This window comes from Drosophila innubila, assembly GCF_004354385.1.
Source record: "Drosophila innubila isolate TH190305 chromosome 2L unlocalized genomic scaffold, UK_Dinn_1.0 4_B_2L, whole genome shotgun sequence".
Taxonomy (NCBI): Eukaryota; Metazoa; Arthropoda; class Insecta; order Diptera; family Drosophilidae; genus Drosophila; species Drosophila innubila.
Genome location: NW_022995372.1, coordinates 9,812,963 through 9,827,917, shown reverse-complemented (window position 1 = coordinate 9,827,917; position 14,955 = coordinate 9,812,963). Strand labels below are relative to the sequence as shown.

Sequence of the window (14,955 nt, the reverse complement as noted above, 5' to 3'; positions counted from 1 at the left end):
ATATAAGTATAACGACGAATGGTTTCGAATTTAGATCTCCTCAAGGCAAGTTTAAAATCTGTTGCAAAATGTTGCTTAAAACATGTTGGACTATTTTTCTACTGACTGCATTAGTTTCATTCTCAAATGCAAATCTATCTCCTGAAAGTAATGAGAATAATATTGTATTATCGATAGATACTAAATATTCGGAGTTGATACTTCTCAAAAGAAAGGAGACGAAGTTACTTGAAACAATAGGTGATCAGCTATACAAATTGGGGTAAGTTTTTTTAATGTCGAAAATTTCTCAAACTAACCGTTTTTTAGAGTGCGACAGGTAGAATCGACAAATGGAGTTGATATAAAGTCGTTTCTTCAACCTATAATAGCGGGAGATGTAGAGTTGATAGACAGAGTTGATAAAAACTCCGGTGATCAATCTATAAGAGAGGAGGCAGAGCGAAAAAAATCGGTGTCGGATAATCATCCACAAAATTGTGCCGAGATCAAATCCAGTGGGATCTATGAATTACTCCTCCCCAACTTAAGTAGTAATCCTTTTAATGTTGCGTGCGATGCCGAAACTCGAGGAGGCGGGTGGACAATCATCCTACGGAGAATGAACGGAGCTGTCGACTTTCAACGGAACTGGAATGAGTATAAACATGGATTCGGAGATCTAAATAGCGAGTTCTTTTTAGGCTTGGAAAAAACACATGAACTAACTGCAGATATAAGTCAAGAGTTGCTCGTTATTCTGGAGGATCATAATGGAAATGAAGCATTTGAGACTTATGAAGAGTTTGGAATCGGCAACGGGGACCAACAATATGTCTTACACACTCTGGGCAGAGCCAATGGAACTGCTAATGATTCACTGTCATATCATCGTGGCATGCAATTTACCACTTTTGATGTTGATAATGATCGTCACTTTTCAATAAACTGCGCCGAAAAATTCTCTGGCGGCTGGTGGTACAATTCTTGTCAAGACAGGTATAATGAAATGTTAATTTATTTTTTTAAAATTCGATTACTATTCCGAATTCTTACAGCAAATTGACCGGAAAATACGCAGACCACAACGTGGGCATGGGCGTCAATTGGTACGCTTTTCGGGGTGCTGAGTACTCATTGAAAAGAGCTGTCATGATGATACGTCCGCGGAAGTAAATACTGATCCCCTAATATGTCTTGTCTGATTATTTTTCGATAAGAATTTAAAATATGTGTAACATGTATATTCACTACTTGTCTTTTTAATATTATACCATATATTGCCAAACTATATAATCTTGGAATCTCGTTTTTGAAAATAGCTAGATTCCTTCAAGTTTTTTAGCTTTGCAATTCAAAAAAAACGAATTCTAGTTGCTCAGTAGCTAAAATAGCACAGCTGACTTGACCGAGCGGTGCGCCATCTATTGAGACATAAATACGCCACCTATGGTTTTCCTTTAAAATTAGATTGTACTTATTTGTTTTTTACACTCCAGTTTGACAATTGTTTATTCTTAAGACATCTTGGCTATACATATGCAATTATTCCCAACCGCAAGCACCTTAATAAGCATCTACACGTGGTGGCTCTGCAAAGAGATCCTCCCTCTTGCGCTCACCCGCCAACCATTGTCTGTAGCGCTCATTTCGCATGGCCTGTAAATAAGCGAATAAATTAACAATACGAAGCACATTACAAAGGATTCGATTTGAAACTAACGTGGAAACGCATTAGCTGCTTTGTCATGCCCACACACTCCTGGAAGTCACCAATGAGTTCGGCACACTGCTTCTTGCCCCGCTCCAAACCGTAGGCCTCCAGGCAGTCCATCATTTTCATTTCGAACTTGCCGCATTTGTCGTAGGTTTGATGGTTGATCAGGCAACCGGTCAAATCAGTGAGTGGCAGGCGCAAGAAGGGTGACAGCGACATCTTGGTTGTAGCTGAAAAATAAATAAATAAATTATTTGTGTTATTTGCGGTATTCAATTAGTTTGCCACTGTCAATCTATCTATCGTTCTGTGACGTAACAATAACAATGCTTTTATTTGCCTCTTTTAGCCAAAAAGCAATAGCTCTTTCAATGCGAGGAAAACTTAGAGTTTTTTATGCATTTTAAAAACTCTTAAACAGCTGTAAATCACCTTAAATTACAAACCAAGTAAAAAAATTAGAATATTTGACAATAGACGACCGATTTGTTGTAGTTGAACAATCTGTTCCACGGCTGCCAACTTAGCTATTTTATAGCTAGATCTGTCTGTTTTCAGAGTTCGCTTGCTAGAAAAATTTCAAAGTTGCTATTAGCAGGAAATCAGGCTATTTTAAATAAGTATTCAGCTAAATTTTGCTATCAATATTTTTGGTAAAACTGTGCAAAAGTACCCAAAATAACAAATTTATCAGAATTTAACAGAAACAGCTATTGTTTCCCCTAAAACTTGCCAGCACTGGTGAGAAAGACTGCCACCCGGGCCAAAGGCTGCCACCCTGCAGAATTTACCGATCTGGCATTGTGAATCATTTTGGAAACATTGTCAAAATTGTCCACCCAGTTTTGGCAATTTCGTAATTCTGAAGCTAGAATTTTTTAAATTTTTGCAGAATTTTTGTTAGAATTTTGTTTGCACATTTTGGAAATTGATCACAAAATGAAAATGGGCTTAAATTCGCGAACTAAGCCTGCCAGCCCGGCTTTTGTGGCGACATGTTTATTAAAGAAGGTTGGCAGTTTGTTACTGAAAATGTAAATCAGCTGTGCCGTCTCGTGTTTACGCTGCACGGCATTCCTAAACGTTTCTATATATTCAATTTGTTTAATTAATTACTAAAAGAAGATGAAAAACCAAGAGCTTATCAATTATCTAGAGTCCTGTGGAGTGTGCCGCGTGTGCCAATTGCGCTACCTAAAAGCTCGCGGCCACGAATATCGTGATATGCAGAAAACCTTTCAGCGCGTGAGCAGAAATTAATATTTCTGAATGCCGAGCGGCTCAACAACAATACAAGAGTCACATTTAATTTTAGCTGGATGTGAAAGTGACTGAAGAAGATGTCCCAAAGGATGACACACCTGGGGAGCAGCCGGCGAAGAAGCCACGTCTCAGCATCTGTTCCACCTGCTTGGGTCTCTTCTCCAAGGATTTTCAGACTCAACTAATTGCCGGCATTTTGCAATCGGATTTCGCCAAATACGATAGTGAGGGTATTGTCCTCGCTATAAGTCTGCCGATGACTTTGCAACTACGACAACTCTCGATGTGGTTCGCTTTGCAGCGTAAATTTGGTCGAGCATCCGTGGACGACAACTGTGCACCAGATGTGCCCATTAAGGAGGCGGTGAAATTGATACTTCATCCAATTGTATGTGCACAGCTGGGCAAGGAGTACGATGCCAATGGAATGATGATTAACATTGAGTTAAGGCACAGCACGGAAACTGATGATGTGGCCAAACTAGTGGAGCTCAATAGAGCGGCATTTCCCGCCAAGGCGGCGCATCAGAAACGAATTGAAATCTCGCGTGGATTGCTTGAGAAACAATATCAGCCGTCGCGGCTTAAGGCTGATCTCTTTGAGAAATACCTGCCCATACCGCCAGCCGCTGTCAACGATCCTCTGCAGCTGCAATCCATTGAGCTGGCTGGTCCATTGGTATGTGTAGCTGGGCGATATCGCAAGCTGAGTCGGGAACTCTCCCATACACCTTGGGTGCTCAATGGACAGCGCATCATGGAGGACAGCATTGAGGAGATAATTGTACGCAACGTTGGAATGCATTTCAGTGAGACGCCCGAAAAGATCACATTCATGTCCAGTGGTCGCGAGGATGTAGATGTCCGTTGCCTGGGCAAGGGGCGTCCCTTTGTGCTGGAAATACCCAATTCCAGATGCAGCAGCATGACCCACCAACAAGCCTTTGATATGGAACAAGCTGTGGATCTCACCGGCAAGGTATCCATTCACAATCTGCAGGTTGTGCCGCGTGAGCAGCTGACGCACATCAAGACGGGTGAGGAGCAAAAGCGTAAATATTATCGCGCTCTATGCGTACTCGACGAGCCGGTTACTCTGGAAATTCTACAAAAGCTGCAAATCTCCGAGAGCTTTGATATACAACAGAAGACACCCATTAGGGTTTTACATCGCCGACCATTGCACACGCGTCCACGCACAATATTCAGTGTTAAAACCTGTGTTCAACGAGATAATCCACGACTACTAATCATCGATTTGGTCAGCCAGGCGGGCACATATATCAAAGAGCTGGTACACGGCGAATTCGGACGCACCGCACCTTCCATTTCTTCGATTATTGGGAAACCCATTGACATTTTGGCCTTAGATGTGGTTGGCATTGACTTGGATTGGCCAGCAGATGTAAATAATGCAGAAAATGTAGACAAATGCTGAAACGGTTACTTTTTGAATATATTTGTATATTTGTCAAACGTTTAACAACACTGTTGCACTAGGTGGTTACAAGAAAAAGGATACCTAGCAATAATTATGGGTAAACTTAATTTTACATGAAAACTCACGTTGTGTGTTTAAATTACCGAACAGAAAAATATATATTTAAAATATCCAGATTTCCGGTTAAAAGCAATTTTTAAATCGAGCTCTGAAAATAAATAAGTTGGCCACAGTGGTTAGTGCATGCATATAAAACATCAAGTTTGTGACGTTATGCGCAGAAAGAGATAGAGAACGAGTCGCGCATTTACATTACCTGTAGAGAACGTAGGCAAACAAGTTGGCAGCACCGCTCTCTTATCAGCTGAGAGCGCCTGGAAGTCGCAAATGATTTGTTTAGTTGTGTTATTTAAAGATTAAAATATTACTAAATCCTTTTATTGTTTGTTTTCAATAAAATCAATTTGTCGTATGTGCTAGAACACATCGCCAAATATATGTATCTTTAAGTCCAATTGTGAGAAGTGAATTAACCGTCGTTTTGCATGTCTGCTGTGAATACGCGTATTGTGAAAAGCATGTCTATAAATTCGTAAATTATGAATTGAAATGTGCGCTAAATAGTGAAAGTGAGTGCAAAATGCATTAACAGCAACTTCATCACCACCTACAGCATAGGATCACACTTGAAACTCGGTTAGACAAGCCCTAAAAGACTTCTTGGTCAGCACCTTGGCGTGCGATTGGGTGTGCAAGTTCGCCCCGCCGACCTTCAGGCAACCTTCACTAATGCCTAAGGCGGCGCTGCTGCTTTGCGGCCTGTGTGCAACATGTTGTGAACAGCGACGACATCAACAGCGCCTGCGACTCACGTGTGTAATCAATACAAAATTAGCAGTAACAGTAGCAGCAGCAGCCATCGAAATATACAAGCCTCAGTGCACGACCCGCCAATCAAAAAAAAAACACAAACACACGCACACACACATACACATTTGTATGCTCTCTTTCATTATGCATACCCTTGCAGAAGATATTATAAATAAGTCCAGCAAAGTGTAACGCAATAAAAGGAGGCGATTAAAGCCGATTAAAGTATGAAATACTCTTGCTTTTTAAAGTATCTCAACCAAACTCACAGATTTTGGGTTTGGCATAGTCTTTTCTATTTTTATATTCTTGTTTTTTTAATTGAACTGCTCAATCATCAAGCTGGCATAGGAACAAACGGATAAAAATTCAATTGTGACATATGAAAAACGTTGTTGTTCTGCAAGAGTATTAAACCGTCGGCATGCCAAAGATCAAATGTATTTATTTTTTTTCTTGCTACTTATTTGCTCTTTGTTCTCCCCTTAACCATGATATGACGACCCGGCGCTGCTAAGTAACAACAATCAACAAATTCTCCCAGCAAACAAATTTCTTATAATTTTTAATCCAACACAAAGCGCATATAAACTCAACTTAACTCGCTCGCAACAATTTCAATTTCAATTCAGTTGAGCTTGAAGCGTCCAGCAGAAAAGTATTGCGAGAGCGCGCGATAAAAATAAATGAAAATAGAAAAACACAATTTTTGCACAAAGTGTTTGGAGCAACAAAGTCATAATATACACGTACATAGTACACAATCATCATTATCGGTCGCAAGTGACCCAGTGCCACTTTGTAATAAGTGATAAAGCCGACTGATAACTCAAAAGTATGCAAAAAAAAAGTATTGTTAAAAACATTGAAGCTTTCTTGTATTTGCTTCACATCTGCCTATGTTTTTTGTAGTTGCTAATAGTTAACTATTTCATAACACAGGTGCAATATAATTACAAAGTGTGCTCCTAAGATTCGTATCATTTAAGTTGTGAGACTCGTTGCTTACGTCATTTAAGCAGCTTAAATGAAAATTTAAAAACTAATCTTTAAACATATAAATTTTACAGATACAGATAGATATATATACACATATATATACATATATATGTATATATACATATACTAAAGTTCAACGGCTTTTGGGATTCAATTGCTGCAATATAATAATTTAATTTATTTATTTGGCACGTTCTGTGTGTGAACGACCTACAACAAGAGCTAAAACAACAACAACAATAAAAACTACAACGAATTTTTGATCATGAATGACCGTGAAATGAGCTGCAATTCGGGCGGCCAATTTATGGATCGCGGACGAATGAATCAGAACGGGGTTGTCCAGCCACTGCTAACCGGTGAGTCCAAAAAAGTTATCTCTTTCTAAACAGTCCTTCTCATTATATACTTGGTTCCATCATAAATTCTGTAATAAAAGTCAAGAAAAAAAGAAAATTTTTTTTTTATTATCCGATTATATATATCTAAATCTGATTCAGCTCATAATTGTTTTTGGCTATTTTACGTCATAGTTCAAATTTTATCAACTTAGCGTTAAAACATAAATTTGAAAAATTTTTGAAAGTGTGTCGATTTAAAAAAAAATATGTATATCTGTAAATGCAATATTTTATTTCTATTTCTCTCTTCTGTTTTATTGAATCATACATATAAAATATGATTTCTGAAATTCAAATACATTGAATTTTCTAAAAAAATTTTTTTAAATATCATTGTATAAGCTTTTAATGGTTTCATCAAAACTTTAAAATAGTATTTGTTATATTTATCTCAAATTGAATGATTGAACTTTTCTTAACTAACCTCAACAAAGAGCGACTTAATCAATCTTAATAAAATTAATATCTTAATATTATTAATAAGTGCATATGCAATTGAAGGTAATTTAAATATTTACGAATAAAGTTAAAACAGTGAAAAACTTATTATTTAAAAAAAATTTTAAGTTTATAGTCTATGTTTTAGTTAAATTGAAGCTTTTGCTTTCATATGGCTATTCAGGCAGTCCAATGTAGTCGAAACTTGTGCTTGACATTTAAATTTTTAGTTGACTCTATTTTTGTATAACCGCAGTTATGCAAATAGACTATAGATCTAGGATACTTTTATAATTACAAATATAGACAAGAATTTTCAATGGGTTATCGGCTGGTTTGCTAAAGGCCATGTAATTATGCACCAGGTTGGAAAACTTTGACCATATCTTATCAGTCAAGTTGTATTATAAAAATGGTAGCCATTATCATCGTCATTAATTTTTGTTTTTGGTTATCATTGCGAATCATCGCGTGCGCTTATCCGGCTATCTTTATTTTTTATTTGTCTAACCGCAGATTTATATCAAATTACAATGGCCTATGCCTACTGGAAGTCGGGCAAAATAGACGATCAGGCTGTCTTTGACTTGTTTTTCCGAAACAATCCATTCCATGGTGAATTTACAATTTTTGCTGGCCTCGAGGAGTGTCTTAAGTTTCTGGATAGCTTTCACTACTCTCAAAGCGGTAAAACTAATAAATTGTCATCTATGTAATTTGTATATAATTTATAATGAATCCTTCATTTTTATAGATATTGAATATCTGAAGCAAACACTGCCAGAGGGCATTGAGAATGAATTCTTTGAGTATTTGGGCAATTTGACGGCTCATGATGTTACACTTTATGCTATTGATGAAGGCACTGTTGCATTTCCACGGTAAGATGAGAGCACTAAACAGTGCTGTAAACTCTATGTTAATGCCTCTAACATGGAGCATATTTCTTATCAGCGAAATTCTATAAACTCTATTAATTTTTTCTCGGTTTCCCTTGACAGTGTGCCCATTATCAAGATCGAAGGACCTTTAATAATTGTACAGCTGCTGGAAACAACGCTTTTAACGCTTGTGAACTATGCCAGGTGAGTAATAAACATAATAATAGTTATAGTAATAATAATGACCAATAAAATGTATTCGTTTTCTTGCTGCTCAGTTTAATGGCGACAAATGCAGCGCGATATCGCATGGTGGCCGGGAAACATGTCAAGCTATTGGAGTTTGGGTTGCGTCGAGCGCAGGGACCCGATGGAGGTTTATCCGCATCAAAGTATTCATACACAGGTGAGACAACTAAGGTCAATAGTGTGCGATATTTCTTTTTGACATTGCCAAATTGCATGCACCTGGCCCATAATCAATTAAAAAACAAACCCGAAAACGCCGTGAAACTAGCGCCTAGATGGCTGACTACATTTCCTTTCCTTGCCTTCTGGCTCGCATTGATCGATGCAGACGAATTTTTATTGTGTTTTTTTTTTTTATTTGGGGTATTCGTCAATTTTATATTGTTTGTCTGGTCTTTTATGATGTGCTTGCATGCAAAGCACGTGTCACTGTCACTCGATGTGGCTCCTGCCTTGTTACGCCAACTCTTTTTCCTCTCTCTCTCTCTATCTCTCAGTTGATTTCTCTAAGTTTCCTCTATATCTCGGCGCTGTAAAGTTCAAGAACTCTCCACGCTTATGTGTTAAAAGTGGGTGGCACACGCAACGCACAACATTCCCTAGAGCCCCAAAAAAATGAAAGAAAACTTTTTGCCGCCAGTTCCATGTGTGGGTCGGTATCGGTGCCAGTCTCTGATTGGCACCTTGTTTTTGCTTTCAATTGGCGCTCACACATCGTAACTTTTGTTACCTTTTTCGCTTCCAATGCCCACTTTCAATAAGGAAGCATTCGCTTCAACTTTGAAATGCGTTTAATTACACGTAGGATCAGGCTTTTTTTTACTCAATTCTCAATCGATAGGCTCGCGTGCGCGTCGTGACTCACGCGCCCAAGGTCTCTCAAGTCTTTTGTTTTAATGGGCAGCCATGACACAGTGGTATTATCATCCAATGCCTGTAAATTTAAATTTCCCTAATGGATATTTTAATTTTAGAAACAGCAAAATGTTAAATATGCAAATCAAGGTCACAATTACCATCTTAAATATATATTTCAAACCAATTATAGAAACAAAAGGTGCTCGAAATATAAAATTCAACACATTTTCAATTATTTCAAGTTAAACCTAATTTAAGGGAAGTAAACGTTTTTCTTTATTGTTAATAAAAATTATAATTAGAATTCGTTAAGCATAAAGTCGAACTTTGAAATCTAACTGTTATAAAAAATAAACAATGTTAATGTTAAGTGTTAGCATAACAGAAAAATGTTAATGTAATACCTGAAAATTAAAATTTCCCTTATTGGAATGTTATTGTTCATAACTGTTACTAACATTAAAATGTTAATAAAACCAATTAAGGACAAAATCACGATTACCTTCTTAAATACATATTTCAAACCAATTATAGAAACAAAAGGTGCCGGAAATTAGTAAATACAACACATTTTCAATTATTTTATGTTAAATATAATATAATCAAAGTAAACTTTTTCTTTAGTACAATTTTAGTTAGAATTCATTTAACACAAAGTTGAACTAAGAAACCTATTTGTGATAACAAATAAACAATGTAAAACAATATAATAAGCAAATTTTGTATTAGAGTTATGAAACATTAACTTTATATAAGAGATGTTTTAATTGACAACTATCCGTCAACATTCTAGGTGGTTTTGATGGCACCTCCAATGTGCTGGCCGGCAAGCTTTTTAACATACCCGTGAAGGGAACGCATGCACATGCCTATATCACCAGCTTCAGCAGCTTGGGTGAGCTGAAGACACGTCTACTAAAGCACAAGCAGACGGGTAAATATAAATATATAATTTGAGATATTCCCCAATAAATGAGAATTTTTTTAAGGTGTCATGGAGGATCTGCTAGAGCATGCCATACGTCATCGCCAGATGCTGTCGCATGTGCTCGACGTGTCCACGGAGGAGTCAAGTGAGGGTGAATTGGCAGCCATGGTCTCTTATGCCATCGCATTTCCGGATGGCTTTATGGCCCTTGTCGACACGTACGATGTTAAGAGGTATTTCGCTTTTAGGCAGATTCTCTCGGAACGGTTTTGGTTAATTCAGTATTCAGTTGAGTTATGTTAACATTCTTTTGTTTGTTGTTGTTCCATTGTTTTTCCATTACTTTTTGAATCAAACGTGCACAAACGTAATCCAACAGTCTTATCAGCTACAGTAACAACATTAACAACAATAACAACAACAAGAAATTAGTCGTATCTTTGTCTCTCGTCCCGTTTACCTCTGCCTTCCCCTTCGATTAATGAGTTGTTGTTCGTTTTGTCAGAAACTACATATGTAATAATTTAAGTATTTCCAACAGCCGAGAAACAGAACAGATCATACAAGTTCCATACGATACCAAATCAAGAGCTAGCCAACTAATGAATGGCGCTCCTTTAACGCCGCCAACCACTCCCAGCAGCATAAATGGCCAACAACAGTTGTCCACACTCAATGGATACAATGGCAAGATTAATGGCCAGCATGAGAGTGTTGTGCACACTAATGGTCTATCCAAAACAACACTAGTCACAGAGTCAACAACAGTAACCGCAATCACAGATACATCAACTTCAAGTCTAAGTTCAACTCCAACTTCAGCTGCAAGAGCAACTACAGCAATCACTACATCCACGTCCTTCAATGGGACGGCGTACCTACCAAAATATGTCGAGAAGTCATTCAGGTAAATGTCACGTACCGAAGCGATCTATTTACTGGGACAATAACTTATAAAACCTACAAAAAAATTCTTTCAAAAAAATCATTCCTTGGTTTCGTTGATTTTATTTTACACTAATTCTCTAATTAATTATTTAACTTAAATCCTGTCACTCCACATGTTTTGTTCTTAATATATTCATTTATCTTTTTGGGTTAGCATGAGTGCCTCCCTTTTTTCCACACACATCTCGGATATCCTATCGATAAATGTCATCATGAACATTTTAATCAAACGCTGTATCAAATATTTTTGCTGCTAAAATCAAAATTATGCATCTAAAAGCACATACAACATATATGTAATACCGATTTTTTCAATTATATATATGATTGTATGTGTGTATGTGCTCTCTGTGTATTGGTCCTAAGCCCAGACTTAAAAGGTATTGTCAGCTTATTAGGGTGGTTCAAAATGCTAAAACAGGTGATGTGCATAAAAAATAATTTTTTCTCTTCTTATTTCTCTTTTTTAATTTCCCTTTGAAATTAATGTATATTTTTAAAGTCTTTCTTAACCTTTATGTCCAGTATTTGCTTTAAATAAAGTCTGTATTTTCTTAAAGTTAACATAACAGGGAGCCAATAACTGAATATAACTTTAAAATGACTGTTAATTTGTGTTCTCAAAAGGATTGCTGACACGTTATGCTAACTAGAATTAACATAATAAAACATGTTAGCAGAGTGGATATTTTGGAGTAAACATAAGCCTAACATAACATAAAAATGTTAATTAGACTGCCTTGACTCTTTTTTATTGCGCTGAACGTAAATGCTGGGCCACTTCTCATTTCTTAAATCTTTTTTTAAAATCTATTTTTAATGCTATAATGCTGAATTAACACCCAAGTTAATCTGTTTTATTAACATTTCATTTAATAACTAACTCAATTTCATTTATGTATTTTTTTTATTTATAAATCCTCTTTTTCTGGTCGTGAATTGTGACATTTAACATTAACTGAATAATCAGAATATATCGAAAACGCCCAACAAAAAATCAAAATATTCCATCTAACATAGTAAAAATGACTTCCCGGCACTATTTTGGCAAAGGTATGTAAAACACGTCTACAAAAAACAACGTAAAACGTCACATACATTTAAGCATAAAAAAACATATTCATTCCAATCACAAAATACTGATTCAACGGAAAGCGAAACAATTTATAACAATTTAAAGAATTAAGAATGAATGAAGCAGTTTGAGATGCGAAAACAATAGGTATCCAAACACTAAAACACCCTAATATTATATGTTCTCCAAACCAAATGTATATGTCTTATTTGTTTATTATAATTATCATTTGAATTCCTTTTGTTTACTTTTGTCTATTCAACACATGCTATTCTGACAACTTTTAACACAAATTCTTTGGTTTTTGTGTAATTGCTTATGGATTTTTCTCTTGTGTTTTATGTTGTCTAAGAATATATGTATATACATACATATGTCTATATAATTAGTTTCAATTTAAACAAAGCGTCCGAGAGAGCACACTGCATGGCTTTCAGTAATTGAAGCTTGATTTGTGTCTCAAACCGAGCGCTGCTGTTCCATCGGAAACGTTTGAACCAAGTCTTAGACATAGCGTACACCTGGCATTATATACTACTTATATTTCTACTATGGCACAAGAAGCTCACTAAATGCATACTGCACAATTGCCTAGACAGGGCACGCCCCTTTTAATTGTACTCGAATCGCTTTGAACTTAGTAGCAAAAGATATTGAATTCAATAGAATTGAAAACCAAACCTAAAACAGCACCTTTAGCTTTTACTCACCATGTTTTAATGCACGCTCACTTTATTTTCTCTCCTTTACTCTCTCTTACTTTGTGCAGGAGCGGATTACTTAATTTTAGCGCCGTTGCTTTGGCACTCAATGATCTGGGCTATCATGCTCTGGGTATACGCATCGATTCCGGCGACTTGGCTTATTTGTCGTGCCTAGCACGGGAAGCATTCGAGAAGGTTGCGGAACGCTTCAAGGTGCCGTGGTTCAATAAGCTGACAATTGTCGCCTCCAATGACATCAACGAAGATACCATACTAAGCTTGAACGAACAGGGTCATAAGATTGACTGCTTTGGTATTGGTACCCATTTGGGTCAGTTATCATCATTAAATAATACAGTTATTTGTAATAATTAATTATTTAACTTTTTCAGTTACTTGCCAACGTCAGCCGGCTTTGGGCTGTGTCTACAAGCTGGTGGAGATTAATGGCCAGGCGCGAATTAAGCTTAGTCAGGATGTGGAGAAGGTGACAATGCCTGGCAATAAGAATGCCTATCGGCTTTATAGCGCCGATGGACACGCTTTGATTGATCTGCTGCAAAAAGATACAGAGCAACCGCCAGCTGTCGGCCAGAAGGTGCTGTGTCGTCATCCTTTCCAGGAGTCCAAGCGCGCTTATGTCATTCCCTCGCACGTCGAGTCGCTCTACAAAATCTACTGGCAAGCTGGTAAAATATGTCAACAGCTGCCTACATTAGAGCAGGTGCGCGAGAAGGTACAAATCTCATTGAAGACCCTTAGGAATGATCACAAGCGAACCCTCAATCCAACGCCATACAAAGTAAAAGTTGTTAAATATCTCATTTTATTCCTTAAACAAATTTTAATCGGTATCTTTATATTTTTAGGTGGCTGTCAGCGATAATCTGTACAATTTCATACACGATCTGTGGCTGCAGAATGCACCAATTGGGGAGCTTTCATGATCTATATAAGCAGCCAGTGTCGGCCGTCCTATGAAAATAATTCCGCAAAATTCTACGCCCATTTGAATTGGTATATTCGTATTGCGATTGCAATTTTAGTCATTTGCTGGTCATATGCATTAAATAATATGGAAACGGAACCACATTGTTAATCTTCTTAGCGTGACATTTGAACTAAGTTGATTTTCCACTTATATATACATACATAATATGTATGTTCAAAATGTATGAGCACAATATAACTTGATCTATTAAAAAAAAAGTAGTACATCAGTAAAACCATATGTAGCTTATACATAGTGAATGTAAATTAAAATATTCAATATTATTATATTACGCACATCATATTCAGGAATGTGTCTGGTGCCTTACACAAATATCGGAAACTGTAACCAAATACTTAAGAGTGGAGACGAAAGCGAATTGTATTTAATATTTGTAGTAATTAAGTGTTGTACTATGTTGCTAACAAAAAGTAGGAAAGAATTAAAACCAAAAATATTAAACAGTTTGAAGTACAAATGTTTGCTAATTAGTAGAGTTTGCATGTATAGGCGGAACACATCAATGCACACACATTTTACAAAATTCTTAATGCTTATGTATAATAATAAGCAAGTGTAAATATATTCAATCTAAAAACTAAACTATAAGCAGGAAAGCAAAACTACTAACACTTACCACACGTTTATTAAATGTGCGCTTCAATAAAAATGTTTTTTGTTTTATTTCGAACTGCAACATTGTCTATATGTTTGAATATAGTTTGGCAACAAAATGAATCATCTCAAATTATCTCGTCATAAGCTTATATAAATTCAAATATTAAAATGCTCGCTATAAAAGGCGTCTTCTATTTGCTACCCATTGTAGTGTGGTAGTTCAAATCGCGAAAGATAGCAGCGCCCTCTGTTGGTTACAATTTGTAAGTGGCAGACTACTTCTTATGACATTTACCAACACTGACAAAGAAATACAAGCAGCGCGTGAATTGTTCATGTCTTTTTAAGCATTGCAAATTTATTTTTTAATCATAAAATTTTCATAAGCTGTGGTGAACTTAACGATACAAGCTGCGTGAGAATGGAGCCCGTTAGAAACGACTGTCCGAAAGAAGGCGAAATTGAAATAAATAACAGAGGGCCTGACAAGATAGAACCACATGTGTCTAATCAAAATCCGAGTTTAAATGGAAACTCTGAAGCCGAAGCAGCTGCTCTCCAAACGGAAACACGGGCAAAGCGAACCCGTGCGGAT

The 14,955-nt window shown here is 36.7% G+C and overlaps 4 protein-coding genes across 8 annotated transcripts; 3 read left to right on the top strand and 1 right to left on the bottom strand.

Moving 5' to 3' along the window:
- Positions 1 to 177: 177 nt before the first annotated feature.
- LOC117781544 (ficolin-1-like) lies at positions 178 to 1,259 on the top strand. Its single transcript, XM_034618317.1, has 3 exons — positions 178 to 262; positions 310 to 978; positions 1,038 to 1,259. Exons 2-3 carry the CDS (start codon positions 602 to 604, stop codon positions 1,153 to 1,155), a joined length of 495 nt encoding a protein of 164 aa, XP_034474208.1. The 5' UTR covers positions 178 to 262; positions 310 to 601; the 3' UTR covers positions 1,156 to 1,259.
- Positions 1,260 to 1,473: 214 nt separating this feature from the next.
- Positions 1,474 to 2,209, bottom strand: LOC117781545 (NADH dehydrogenase [ubiquinone] iron-sulfur protein 5). The gene is made up of 3 exons (XM_034618318.1): positions 2,129 to 2,209; positions 1,703 to 1,926; positions 1,474 to 1,638 (listed from the first exon to the last, which is right to left on the bottom strand). Exons 2-3 carry the CDS (start codon positions 1,913 to 1,915, stop codon positions 1,546 to 1,548), a joined length of 306 nt encoding a protein of 101 aa, XP_034474209.1. The 5' UTR covers positions 1,916 to 1,926; positions 2,129 to 2,209; the 3' UTR covers positions 1,474 to 1,545.
- A 505-nt stretch (positions 2,210 to 2,714) lies between these two features.
- Positions 2,715 to 4,419, top strand: LOC117782265 (putative tRNA pseudouridine synthase Pus10). The gene is made up of 2 exons (XM_034619317.1): positions 2,715 to 2,941; positions 3,012 to 4,419. The coding sequence occupies exons 1-2, from the start codon at positions 2,822 to 2,824 to the stop codon at positions 4,395 to 4,397; spliced, it is 1,506 nt and encodes a 501-aa protein (XP_034475208.1). The 5' UTR covers positions 2,715 to 2,821; the 3' UTR covers positions 4,398 to 4,419.
- A 264-nt stretch (positions 4,420 to 4,683) lies between these two features.
- Positions 4,684 to 14,426, top strand: LOC117782263 (nicotinate phosphoribosyltransferase). 5 transcript variants are annotated; one of them, XM_034619313.1, is made up of 12 exons: positions 4,684 to 5,029; positions 6,341 to 6,628; positions 7,625 to 7,795; positions 7,863 to 7,989; positions 8,110 to 8,193; positions 8,268 to 8,395; positions 9,890 to 10,030; positions 10,086 to 10,257; positions 10,566 to 10,931; positions 12,817 to 13,082; positions 13,144 to 13,559; positions 13,621 to 14,426. In XM_034619313.1, the coding sequence occupies exons 2-12, from the start codon at positions 6,535 to 6,537 to the stop codon at positions 13,696 to 13,698; spliced, it is 2,043 nt and encodes a 680-aa protein (XP_034475204.1). In that variant the 5' UTR covers positions 4,684 to 5,029; positions 6,341 to 6,534; the 3' UTR covers positions 13,699 to 14,426. The 5 variants fall into 5 exon arrangements, with proteins under 5 accessions (XP_034475204.1, XP_034475203.1, XP_034475205.1 ...); XM_034619312.1 differs by lacking the exon at positions 4,684 to 5,029 and adding an exon at positions 5,848 to 6,105; XM_034619314.1 differs by lacking the exon at positions 4,684 to 5,029 and adding an exon at positions 5,855 to 6,105 and having other exon boundaries at positions 13,144 to 13,553.
- The last annotated feature ends 529 nt before the right edge of the window (positions 14,427 to 14,955 follow it).